The following is a 13250-nucleotide window of genomic DNA, read 5'->3' on the forward strand; positions in this document are numbered from 1 at the left end:
CTAAGAGATGAACCTACCATCTTGAATGTCTTGTATCTTCGGTGGTAAATCGTGAAAATATTCATGTTTCATAGCTAATTGGGCTGAGATTCTCTTGGAGGGATCCATCTATTCAAAAAAAACATCTAATGAAATAGTAGTGAATGGTCACATAAAATAGTATGAATGGTCATATAAAATAGTAGTATGAATGGTCACATAAAATAGTAGTATGAATGGTCATATAAAATAGTAAAATGAATGGTCACATAAAATAGTAGTATGAATGGTCATATAAAATAGTAGTATGAATGGTCATATAAAATAGTAAAATGAATGGTCACATAAAATAGTAGTATGAATGGTCATATAAAATAGTAGTATGAATGGTCATATAAAATAGTAAAATGAATGGTCACATAAAATAGTAGTATGAATGGTCATATAAAATAGTAGTATGAATGGTCATATAAAATAGTAGTATGAATGGTCATATAAAATGGAAGTATGAATGGTCATATAAAATAGTAGTATGAATGGTCATATAAAATAGTAGTATGAATGGTCATATAAAATAGTAGTATGAATGGTCATATAAAATAGTAGTATGAATGGTCATATAAAATAGTAGTATGAATGGTCATATAAAATGGAAGTATGAATGGTCATATAAAATAGTAGCATGAATGGTCATATAAAATAGAAGTATGAATGGTCATATAAAATAGTAGCATGAATGATCATATAAAATAGAAGTATGAATGGTCATATAAAATAGTAGTATGAATGGTCATATAAAATAGTAGTATGAATGATCATATAAAATAGAAGTATGAATGGTCATATAAAATAGTAGTATGAATGGTCATATAAAATAGTAGTATGAATGGTCATATAAAATAGAAATATGAATGGTCATATAAAATAGTAGTATGAATGGTCATATAAAATAGTAGTATCAATGATCATATAAAATAGAAATATGAATGGTCATATAAAATAGCAGTATGAATGGTCATATAAAATAGTAGTATGAATGGTCATATAAAATAGTAGTATGAATGGTCATATAAAATAGAAGTATGAATGGTCATATAAAATAGTAGTATGAATGGTCATATAAAATAGTAGTATGAATGGTCATATAAAATAGAAATATGAATGGTCATATAAAATAGTAGTATGAATGATCATATAAAATAGTAGTATCAATGATCATATAAAATAGAAATATGAATGGTCATATAAAATAGCAGTATGAATGGTCATATAAAATAGTAGTATGAATGATCATATAAAATAGAAATATGAATGGTCATATATAATAGTAGTATGAATGGTCATATAAAATAGTAGTATGAATGGTCATATAAAATAGTAGTATGAATGGTCATATAAAATAGTAGTATGAATGATCATATAAAATAGAAATATGAATGGTCATATAAAATAGTAGTATGAATGGTCATATAAAATAGTAGTATGAATGGTCATATAAAATAGTAGTATGAATGGTCATATAAAATAGTAGTATGAATGGTCATATAAAATAGTAGTATGAATGGTCATATAAAATAGAAGTATGAATGGTCACATAAAATAGTAGTATGAATGGTCACATAAAATAGTAGTATGAATGGTCATATAAAATAGTAGTATGAATGGTCATATAAAATGGAAGTATGAATGGTCATATAAAATAGAAATATGAATGGTCACATAAAATAGTAGTATGAATGGTCATATAAAATAGTAGTATGAATGGTCATATAAAATAGTAGTATGAATGGTCATATAAAATGGAAGTATGAATGGTCATATAAAATAGAAATATGAATGGTCACATAAAATAGTAGTATGAATGGTCACATAAAATAGTAGTATGAATGGTCATATAAAATAGTAGTATGAATGGTCATATAAAATAGTAAATGAATGGTCACATAAAATAGTAGTGTGAATGGTCATATAAAATAGTAGTATGAATGGTCATATAAAATAGTAGTATGAATGGTCATATAAAATAGTAGTGTGAATGGTAATATAAAATAGTAGTGTGAATGGTCATATAATATAGAAGTATGAATGGTCATATAAAATAGTAGCATGAATGATCATATAAAATAGAAGTATGAATGGTCATATAAAATAGAAGTATGAATGGTCATATAAAATAGTAGTATGAATGGTCATATAAAATAGAAGTATGAATGGTCACATAAAATAGTAGTATGAATGGTCATATAAAATAGTAGTATGAATGGTCATATAAAATAGTAGTATGAATGATCATATAAAATAGAAGTATGAATGGTCATATAAAATAGTAGTATGAATGGTCATATAAAATAGAAGTATGAATGGTCACATAAAATAGTAGTATGAATGGTCATATAAAATAGTAGTATGAATGGTCATATAAAATAGTAGTATGAATGGTCATATAAAATAGTAGTATGAATAGTCACATAAAATAGTAGTATGAATGGTCATATAAAATAGTAAAATGAATGGTCACATAAAATAGTAGTATGAATGGTCATATAAAATAGTAGTATGAATGGTCATATAAAATAGTAGTATGAATGGTCATATAAAATAGTAGTATGAATGGTCATATAAAATAGTAGTATGACAGGTCATATAAAATAGTAGTATGAATGGTCATATAAAATAGTAGTATGAAAGGTCATATAAAATAGTAGTATGAAAGGTCATATAAAATAGTAGTATGAATGGTCATATAAAATAGTAGTATGAATGGTCATATAAAATAGTAGTATGAATGGTCATATAAAATAGAAATATGAATGGTCATATAAAATAGTAGTATGAAAGGTCATATAAAATAGTAGTATGAATGGTCATATAAAATAGAAATATGAATGGTCATATAAAATAGTAGTATGAAAGGTCATATTAAAAAAAGTAGTATGAATGGTCATATAAAATAGTAGTATGAATGGTCATATAAAATAGTAGTATGAATGGTCATATAAAATAGTAGTATGAATGGTCACATAAAATAGTAGTATGAATGGTCATATAAAATAGTAGTATGAATGGTCACATAAAATAGTAGTATGAATGGTCACATAAAATAGTAGTATGAATGGTCATATAAAATAGTAGTATGAATGGTCATATAAAATAGTAGCATGAATGGTCATATAAAATAGAAGTATGAATGGTCATATAAAATAGTAGTATGAATGGTCACATAAAATAGTAGTATGAATGGTCATATAAAATAGTAGTATGAATGGTTATATAAAATGAAAGTTTGGGCTGATGAAGACAAGAAGTCTGTTACAATCTATCAAGTGGGAAATTTGGCCAGGATAGCTGCATTAGCCTAAAATTATATAATTTCTGGACATAATGTAATGGGCGTACAGATAATCTGGTAGATTACCACCTAGTAGACAAGATCCTTGTTATTCATGTAAAATATTCTATTTCCCTTATCAGTCAAACGAAAAAATGCTGAAGTGTGCAATCAGCCACTCATAGGACACAAAAATTCAAAATATATAAGTTGGATACCCACCTGTAGAAACTTAGAAGCTAATTCTTGTGAATGTGGAATGAAGGTTAATTTTGGGACAACACAACTTAATGTTTGGGGATAATAAAACCCAAATTTAGCTGAAAGAGAGAACATATCTGAATCAGAAGTATGTACACATCATTCTGAACACAGAAAGCTGACATTATACTAAGAAAAGTTCTTTGTAGCTTGAAGGATTCATGTTAGAGGGTGTTTGAGGGTGTGGCCTAATAGGAGAACAAGATTCACTGAACCACTGCAGCTCCCTTCATGAATTTTTAAAGAGTGAGAACAAGCCTGTTTTTTTTAAAACAGTAGCAAAGTGATAGCAGACAAGGAGTGTAACTAATAAAAATCAAGTAAGAATACCCAAGATAAACTTATATTTCTCAACCTAATGATTGTTAGAAATATTTTGTGCTTCAGTCAGCTAACAAATTGTGTAAATTTATAAACTTACTTTTATCGTAATTGGGAAACTTGGTAACACCTTCCCAACTTTTTTCTCTTGGTGTACCTAAAACCTGTAAAATAAGTCATTGTTTGGAATAAATACAAATTTAGAAAATAAAACATGGCATGAAATGGAATATTTCTGCTCATTTTGTTATTATAAAGGAAAATTTTTATCAGTTTATATTTTAGATTAAAAATTTGTAATTTGGAATGGATTCAAATGAAATGGACCATTATGAAAATGGTCAGTGCTAAGTGAGGGACATTTTTATGTTGGATATCCACCTGTTGAGGAATCTTCAATATTCAGTCTACAATACCAAGGCTTCAAAAAAGAAAGCCAGACCTCATCTATCACAATTACACACATCTTCACAAAGTCAAGCTAATACTAATTATGAATGCAACAGCCACTACTCTTGCATCATAGAAGTTTGTAATTGAAAGGATTTGATTGGGTTGAACGCTAGTGATTACAGCCAATCAGAGGCTTCGACAGAAAATTTGTGCACACAAAGCCATAATGTTTACTGCCTTTCTGTTGACGGCTATGATTAGTTGTATGATACAAGAATATTGGCTATTGCAGTCAAGGTATAAGAATGAAGTTCATAAGAGCTTGGCAATGTTAATATGTGATATATGATGCTTTTGAACTTTTATATCACACAGTTAACTCACCTTAAATATTTTATCAAGCTGGTCATAGGCATCTTTCATACCAGGGAATGTTGCAACACCTGCTATCATTTCAGTAAATATACAACCTACACCCCTGACAAAAACAAAATTTAGGTAAAACAATTACATTGAAGGACACAGATACAGATTTTCTTGGGCTAATGAAGACGGACTGAGAGAAATTTTGCCAGGGCATACTCCTTTTTGATTTCCATCAGATTGTTTGTACCATCCTCTACCCACCCTCACTTACCACATATCTAGTGATGTTGAGTAATCTGTTGACCCTAATAAAACATCAGGGGGTCGGTACCAAAGAGTTACAACTTCATGTGAATAAGTCCGACTAGGTATAGACTTGGCTCGTGCTAGTCCAAAATCAGCTAGCTTTAATTCACCCTTATCACTTATCAAAAGGTTCTGAGGCTTTAAATCTCTGAAAAACAAATTGTCATTTGATGAATGAAAAGAATGAGCCATGCAGTGTCCAATGAATGAAAGTTTTCAATTAGTCTAATATAATCGTTAATATGTAAGGCTTGTGGCACAATGTCAAGCTATCATGAACTGCGTCTAATATCTTGACTGCAATAGCCACCTTTCTTGTATCACAGATATTTGTAAATACGTTGATTTGATTGGATTGTACACAAGGGAATCTAGCCAATCATTGCCCATGACAGAAAGACTTTAAACAATTTGACTGAGCCTGTAATCAAAGGCCTTTCCTAACGTACAACTTCCACACATGGTGGTTTATAAATCCATCTAAGCATTGATTGGTTTCATATTTCACTGACCTAAAACATGTGTTTCATAGTAATTCTATCAGATTATGGATGTTGAGTGGAGTTACCCACAGAAAAGACATAAAACAAAATATCTAGATCTGCATGTGAACTGGATTAAATTACACAATCAATGTATAAGACAACAGTACAAACCTATGTAAAATGCGTCGATGATGACAAAAGGCTAAGCCACGTAATAACTGGTACAAAAACAACTGGAAAAAAAACATCAACAAAATTTTCAAAGAATCCTGTTTAAAGAGTTCAATTTTAATTTTTTTTCAATGTTTTTTTTCTTTTCAAGTTTGTCCTAAAGAAAGCGAACAATAAAATGACATTTGTCATGAAAGCTGCAAAAGCCTACTCTATATCAGTTTCTAACTGTCTTAAAATAGAAATAAATCCTAAATCTTATCACTGGATCAGGCTAATCATAACCTGAATTGCAGCAACAACATGCTGTGCTCATTGTGGGTAATTGTGCCAAGAAAGTGCAACTAGTCTATTGTCCAATTGTAAAAATCATTTTACTTACTTTAACATTGAAGGCATTAAGTCCACCAGGATGTTTTTCTAAATACTGACTTAAATCTGTATCCTGAAAGATATTCATACTATATACAGGGAGGACCAGCTTGATTTCCTTCCATTGATACAGCAGACTAATAGCCACTTCATTATGATCTCAACATTTTTATTCAATCATGTAAAGACTTGGAGCTGGGATCGCACCACTGATCTTCAGTCAGTGAGCAAGAGTCTAAACTGCTCAACAACAATAGCACCCTCTAGAATTAAAGGGGGACAACTGATACTTACTACATATTCAAAAACAAATGTTAAAGTCTCTTTAGTGTGAATTATATCGTGTAAGGTGACAATATTGGCATGGCGTAGACCCTTTAACAATGATGCTGAAACAGAAAAGAAAATACGAAATGAATACAGAATAGATTTGGAATATGATGTTGGGCATTGTGTTAATGGCCATGGTTATTCTCTAGGATCACCCTTGATACACGTAGGGGAGAAACATTTCTTTGATTTGTCCCACATTCCACCGGAAACAAGAGATCGCCATTTTTTATCTGGGCAATCCTAAAGAATAACCATGACCGAAAGACATGCTGGGTTGGTGTAGTTTCAAGTATAAAAATTACTTTACAAGGTAAGACTGGGCTTCTAGAGCCAATTTTAATGGACTGGATGTAATTGGGATTAGTTGACTGCACTGTCAAACCTATCAGGTTGTAAATATGATCAAAACCCAAAAATTGCAATTTAGACATATTGGACTATCATGAAATCACAAGAGAGTAAGATCTAACCAATTAGACTACACCCCTGACCCATCTGTGAAGAACTAACCTTCTCTGATAGCAGTAAATGGGGCTCCTTCCTCTTCCTGTAGTCTAATTTCTTTTAATGCTACTGTTTGATTAGTCATACTGAAACAAGAGTGAAAAATACATATTATTCGAAATTACATGAATGAGCCCAAATTATATTATTTACTCTAATAGAACTCTCAAAAAGTTTATTCTGAAGAAAATAAGGACCCCCATCTTCAAAATGGCCAATGTATTATGTCTTCAACTTATACCAATCTTATAATAAGTTAAATTTTATTTATTTTTAGAAAATATTATGTGTCACAAAACACTGCTCTACTGACATTTTGCTGAAAATTTTATCGCAAATTGCAATGTGATACTGCTTAGTTGGTTCCCTGTAATAACTTGACTATTGTGAAAATAATTAGTAGAAACTGAATATAAAAGCCATTCTTTTCATTGCAAAAAAGGATCTCAGTAACTTTTATATGTGGACTATCATCTAATATTGATACAATCAGTTTGAGGGTGGAATCAGGTGTTCTGGAATAGTTTTACATGCCAACAAAATCCTGGAAAAGGTATAATACTTACCTACTTAAACCTTTAAACACTGTAGCATACGAACCCTCGCCCAACTGCTCTAATTTATGATAGGAATCAGCTCGACCAAATGGTGAATTACCCTGGAGTAAACAACAACTAATAATGGTAGTGTTACAGTAGTATTGTTTGACTAGATGACAGTGTTATATGATAAGTGGTAGTTGGATAAGAAGTAAGAACATGTAACCTTTGTTTTAAGTCCAACCAACTAGCTCCATCGCTGATAAAGAAACCCCAGAAATCTGAGTAAGTATAAACACAGCTACTCGCCATGACTTCATATTTCTTTTAAAGGAACAGCTTTCCCATTTTCAGGGTTGATTAGAATCTCAAATATATGTTAAAGTCTTCATATGTACCAAAAATGTATCTAAAGCTGTAGCTGTAGCTTAACTAGCTTAACTAACATTCCCATTTCTGAGACTAAGGTATAATTGGTCAAACCTCTCCTTTCCAGAATATCTCAGATCATTTTTCCTTTAAACACTGATTTAAAAACTTTCAATGTGCAACCAAAAAATAATAAATTCTAAAATGCCTACCCCATAACTAGAAGCCCGTTTACATAACATATGGCGACTATATACATGTCCCTCAGATTTGGGGCGCTGGCTCAATCGGGACTCTGGTTCTGGGGGTCGAACACGGTTTGGTGGTGGGGGGTCAACTGCTAACATATCACCATCAGAGTGGTGTCGTTTCACTGGGGTATGATGTTTTGCTGAAATATACACAAATTTACATGGTTAATACATTTCATGCAAGGAATATTTATGGTAAAAGTCATCCATTGAAAAAAATTTCATTGAAAGAGATAAAGTCATTGGAGTCATTTCAGTATTTGACCAGACAATAGAGGTACAGATTTGGCCAGTTATTCAAACAATGGAGGTGAAGATTTGGCCAGTTATTCAGACAATGGAGGTCAAGATTTGGCCAGACAATGGAGGTAAAGATTTGGCCAGACAATGGAGGTAAAGATTTGGCCAGACAATGGAGGTAAAGATTTGGCCAGACAATGGAGGTAAAGATTTGGCCAGACAATGGAGGTAAAGATTTGGCCAGACAATGGAGGTAAAGATTTGGCCAGACAATGGAGGTAAAGATTTGGCCAGACAATAGAAGTAGGTAAAGTTTCAACATTTAGCCAAAAAAAAAAACAAAGGTTGCTGAACAGGTGCTGCAACTTTCTAGATTTCTGACTTGAAGTTCTTGGCTTCACAGAAGATTTGAAACAGGGGTTAACCTTACAACATTTAGGGCTATGACATATGAGCAAAGCATGCTCACTGAACAGGAGCTAAAAGTTTGTTAATTCCCTACCTGAAGTTCGTGGTATCACAGAAGGTTTTGATTGGCTCTTGGTAACATGTGACTCAGAGTTTTGGTTACCATTAGTGACTAGATAATGACCACCATTGAGGTGATTTGGTACATGTGCCGGGGAGAATTCATCACTAGATGTAAAACCATTTCCGATTGGTCCAGAATCAGACTAAAATAAACCAATAGCAGTTACTGACAGAATAGAAAAGGTTCATTTTATTTTGTGGTTTTGCTGAAGTGACTTCACTTACAATCAAGTCATTCATTCAAGCAATCAAATGCTCTTTTTTTAATATAGTATATAGACCACCTACATGCAAGAAATCCTGCATACTGGAATATTAATTGTTAAACACTGACTTGTTTTGTATTCCTGATAAAAGTTGGGACAAAACTCAACTGACAAATGGCTAATAACCGACCACCTATATACACCACTGCTACAAACCCTTTCCTACCTCTTCCACTTTCCTCTTGATATTTAAGTCAGATAAGGTGTAGTCTTTACTGAAGTGGGATTACATATTGACCTCTATATCAAGTGTATTTTATCAAGTAGAATCTCAGTAAGCTAGTACAAGGCAGATAATTAGTTCCCCAGAGACAAACCACCTTCCCTTCCTATAATTAGACTTCATCATGAAGGACAATATAAAATATTGTTTGTATCAAACAAGCTAGTTGTGTAATATATTATTTCACAAAAGTTTTTTTTTTCAAGCTTCTCAGCCAAACTTAATTCACAATAATAAGTGTAATAGGGACACTTTTATTGATTTAAGTGTTTGATGTGATTTTGACCGCATACAATATACAGTTGTGCTGATTTAACAGGGCTCCACTGTATTTAAAAACTTATAAATTTATAATACTGAAAACTCATGCAAATGTATCAGTAGCAATTTGCACCATTCCAATATCCAGTCAAAAGTCTGTAGCTTTTGCCATTATTAGAAAATGTTTTATGACGTCACAATCGCAAAAGCGGCTATTGATATATATATAGAACTAGCGAGATAGTAATGTCATAAAACACTTAGTAGTTTACCATACATGTCAGATTGAAAATTGGAATAGTGCAAAATGATGCGATCAGTGTCCCTTATACATGACACATAACTATTTTAGAAAACCCTGTTACATTCTCTTTAAATAATAACATAGCACAATGAATAGCAGCATGTTACAGCAAGGGCTCAATGTTAAACAGATGCACAATTTCGGGAGGTTAATTTTAGTCTTGACTATATGTACGTAAATAATCTTTAGAGGTATTAGAAATTGCATAATTCCTTAAAAATATTCAAATTTGGAATTTCACTATTTCTTTATTTGTCTTTCTATATATCACAGAGTATCTTAAAATGATGAGTTGTCATTTTTACATTCAAACACAGATAATTCTGGACACACATGGATTTGAAGGCTAAAATTTCGACAGTGACCTATGAATACTATTACTGATTGGCTTAGCCAGAAAATTTCCTTAGACTAAAGCATGATCGGCCAAATAACTTAAACTAAAAGAAGAAATGCATGTAAACCATAGAATGAATTCTGACTTGCCTAAGGTAGCCATCTCACTATCTGATAATCTGAATACTTTAGAATAATTAACAATTTATAAGTGGACTTTAACACTGAAACCTTTTCTCACAGGATAACTTGATTACTTCCTTTAGGTCAAACTTTTTTATCTTTAATTCATACAAGCTCTAAAAAATAACTTAGTCAATAGCTACTGTCTTCTTACTTTTTTAAGTAAACTAGTTTTTACCGATTATATGTAAGTGAAAAGAAATAAGTCTATCAAAATAGTACTGCTTGTCTTAGAGTAACTTTCCATTGATAAACATATAAAATTGAGCACACACATTTTAAAAAATGGGAAGGGCAAACCTGGGCCAGCCTCTTCTCTGGGAAGACTACGGCACCTCCTGGCAAGTTTTGAAGTTTTGATCCCAATTCTCATAAAGTAAATCAGTTTTGTTCTGTCCAAATGTTAAAATGCATTTGCTGTATCAATTCTACACAATTTACAAAACACACTTATATGGTATGTAAAGAGGTTTTGTAAACTGTTTTGTGCAATTTTTACTATTCCAATTTTTAATCAGATGTCTGAATTTCTTGCCATTTCACTAATCCTAAGCGTTTGATGATGTTACTATCACAAATCTGCTAATATGATAGAAGGCCATACAGTAACGTCATAAAACGCACTTATAGTTTGAGTGAATTGACAAGAACTGACTGACTATACATTAGAATAGTACAAATCAATACTTACAGTATCCCCAATACACATAAATAGTTAAGAAAACCTTTTTACAATACATAATGTACATATAGAAAGAAATAAAACTAGTTTCAGCCTACCTCCTGATCACTTTCATGTATTGTATCTTCTTTTGATAATGCTGAAACAAAAATAAAATAATTGTAATCAGGAGTGTTGATTTGCATTAAACTTACCAGTCATTTCTATGTCATTTTATAATATATTTCTGTTACAGTCACAATATCACGCAATATGCAACAGGAAAATTTTGTCATGACATAATCAGTATTTTTTGTCAATTTCTAACTGTCTATAACCATTAAAATTCTTAACCTATACTTAAAGCATAGCCTTGGTTTATTGTCCTACATGACCAGGCCCTTTTTCCATACAGCCATACATCTCATCATAGATATCCAGAAAATTTACAAGTAAGTAAAAAAAGCATTTGAGAGAGGGAAATAAGATTAATTTCTCTGTCTGGTTGTTAATTATCTGAGGATCATTGTAATACAAAGTCTATCAACAATTGTTTTTACAGTTTTTAAAAATTTCAAGAAAAATTACATAAATCTCACATGTAATATACAAAATATGGCAGGGTTCAATTTCAGTAGTATAGCATTAAGGTTTGTGAGTCTAAATGACCACTTTTGCTATCCAAAATTAAAATTTATTACAATCTGCAAATCAAATATATTTTAATGAAAATTTTCAAACAAATCGTCAGTGATGCAGGTGGGAGGGCCTGACATGTAAAAAGATGTTTAATGGATGGGACACTAAACTGTGGAGCATGGCCAAGTCAGTAAACTTACATTTGTATAAAATACAGAAATTAAGCTCTATTAGACCAGAAAACAAACATAAGTTTATCATCTAAGCTCAAATTCATTTTTAAATTAAAACAAAACTCTTTATAAATAATATAAAGAACAGAAGTCCATTAAATAATCAACTTTTAACATTTGACATTTGATCATCATTATATCTATATATATATATGTATATACCAGATTTTAAAGGAGTTATCCCAGTTATTCTTTCATATCTTTATCTCAGATACAACATGAATCAACAAGTTATTCCTTAAGTTTCTCTAATAAGACTACAATGTCAAAGCTATAATCAAACCCCATATCTCCAGGCAAGTATTTTTCTTGCTGAGCCACTGCAGTTCCTGTCATTGTTATTTCTAGATTTTAAAGGGGTCATTCCACTTATCTTGGTTTCATTATGGGTGCTGTCATACATTATCTGCGCTGTCAGTCAACATAATCTGCTTTGTCAGACAAAAGGAGTGCTGTCAGACATTATGAGCACTGTCAAACATAAGGGGGTCCGTCAGACAATTTTGGGCACAGTTTGGACATTTCTGGCAAAGAGAGAGACAATTAACAGCACTGCATTTTAACATATTACTCTTATCACAAACAAAATCAAAGGTTTCAATACCCATTCCCCACAAGAGTGGCCTTCTTCCTTTAACTCTAGCAATTTAAACTCCAGTCTATTTTGAAATATAAATTGTTGAAACCACAGCTGCCTGTATTCAAGTTATAATTTACATTTTTTCGGGGAAAATTTGGCACAGACTGGCATGATTATTATTTTCATATTCTAGATCTGTTTTTATCTTCTTCACTTCTATAATGAAGAGTATCAGTAATGATTCAGTAAAATGAATATGGGAAACACCCAGCAGTATGCAATGAAAGAAAATTCAAGTTTGATGCAGTAACACAGGAACTGCTGAAGGTTTTAGCGATGTGGGCATGGATCCGTACCATTCCCAGAACTTGCTCATGTTGTTGCTGTGTCAGTCATGGCATTCTTCTTGTTATTTTTTATCTTGTGTGATCCCATTCAATCCATTTTTATATCCTTGTTCCTCTATGTTCCTGTTCCTTGCATTTTCTAGATTTTCCCTCCACAATTAGCAGTTATCATGTATAATTCCCTCCAAATGTAAGTTTAGGCAATGTATTTTGGGTGGATTAGGTTTTAACTTGATACATATTTTTTTTGTTAAATTCACTTTTAGAGTGGTCAAGTTTCTTTTGGCCTTCAGTTTATGATTGTATAACAGTACTATTTCAATGAGATACCAGTCTTCATTTTTTTCAGCCACATGCAAAAAACAGTCATACATAGCTGATTAGAACTAGATACATGAATATTTTGCCAAAAAACATCTGTGAGAGTACTTGGTGCATATTTGATAAATTTGCGACAGTGTTATATTT

The 13250-nt window shown here is 31.6% G+C and overlaps 2 protein-coding genes across 2 annotated transcripts; both read right to left on the minus strand.

Moving 5' to 3' along the window:
* On the minus strand, nucleotides 1-7486 carry LOTGIDRAFT_141710 (hypothetical protein; the record flags this gene model as incomplete). The annotated part of the gene is made up of 10 exons (XM_009051361.1): nucleotides 1-108; nucleotides 3530-3627; nucleotides 3990-4053; nucleotides 4667-4760; nucleotides 4920-5102; nucleotides 5611-5672; nucleotides 5993-6055; nucleotides 6277-6371; nucleotides 6826-6905; nucleotides 7386-7486. Coding segments are annotated over 10 exons (948 nt in total), but the record flags the coding sequence as incomplete, so codon positions are not given.
* LOTGIDRAFT_173590 (hypothetical protein) lies at nucleotides 7386-11205 on the minus strand (the record flags this gene model as incomplete). Its single annotated transcript, XM_009051362.1, has 5 exons — nucleotides 7386-7477; nucleotides 7940-8118; nucleotides 8721-8892; nucleotides 11103-11143; nucleotides 11199-11205. Coding segments are annotated over 5 exons (491 nt in total), but the record flags the coding sequence as incomplete, so codon positions are not given.
* Between the last annotated feature and the right edge of the window lie 2045 nt (nucleotides 11206-13250).

The sequence above is a fragment of the Lottia gigantea genome (assembly GCF_000327385.1).
Source record: "Lottia gigantea unplaced genomic scaffold LOTGIsca_165, whole genome shotgun sequence".
In the NCBI taxonomy this organism is placed as follows: domain Eukaryota; kingdom Metazoa; phylum Mollusca; class Gastropoda; family Lottiidae; genus Lottia; species Lottia gigantea.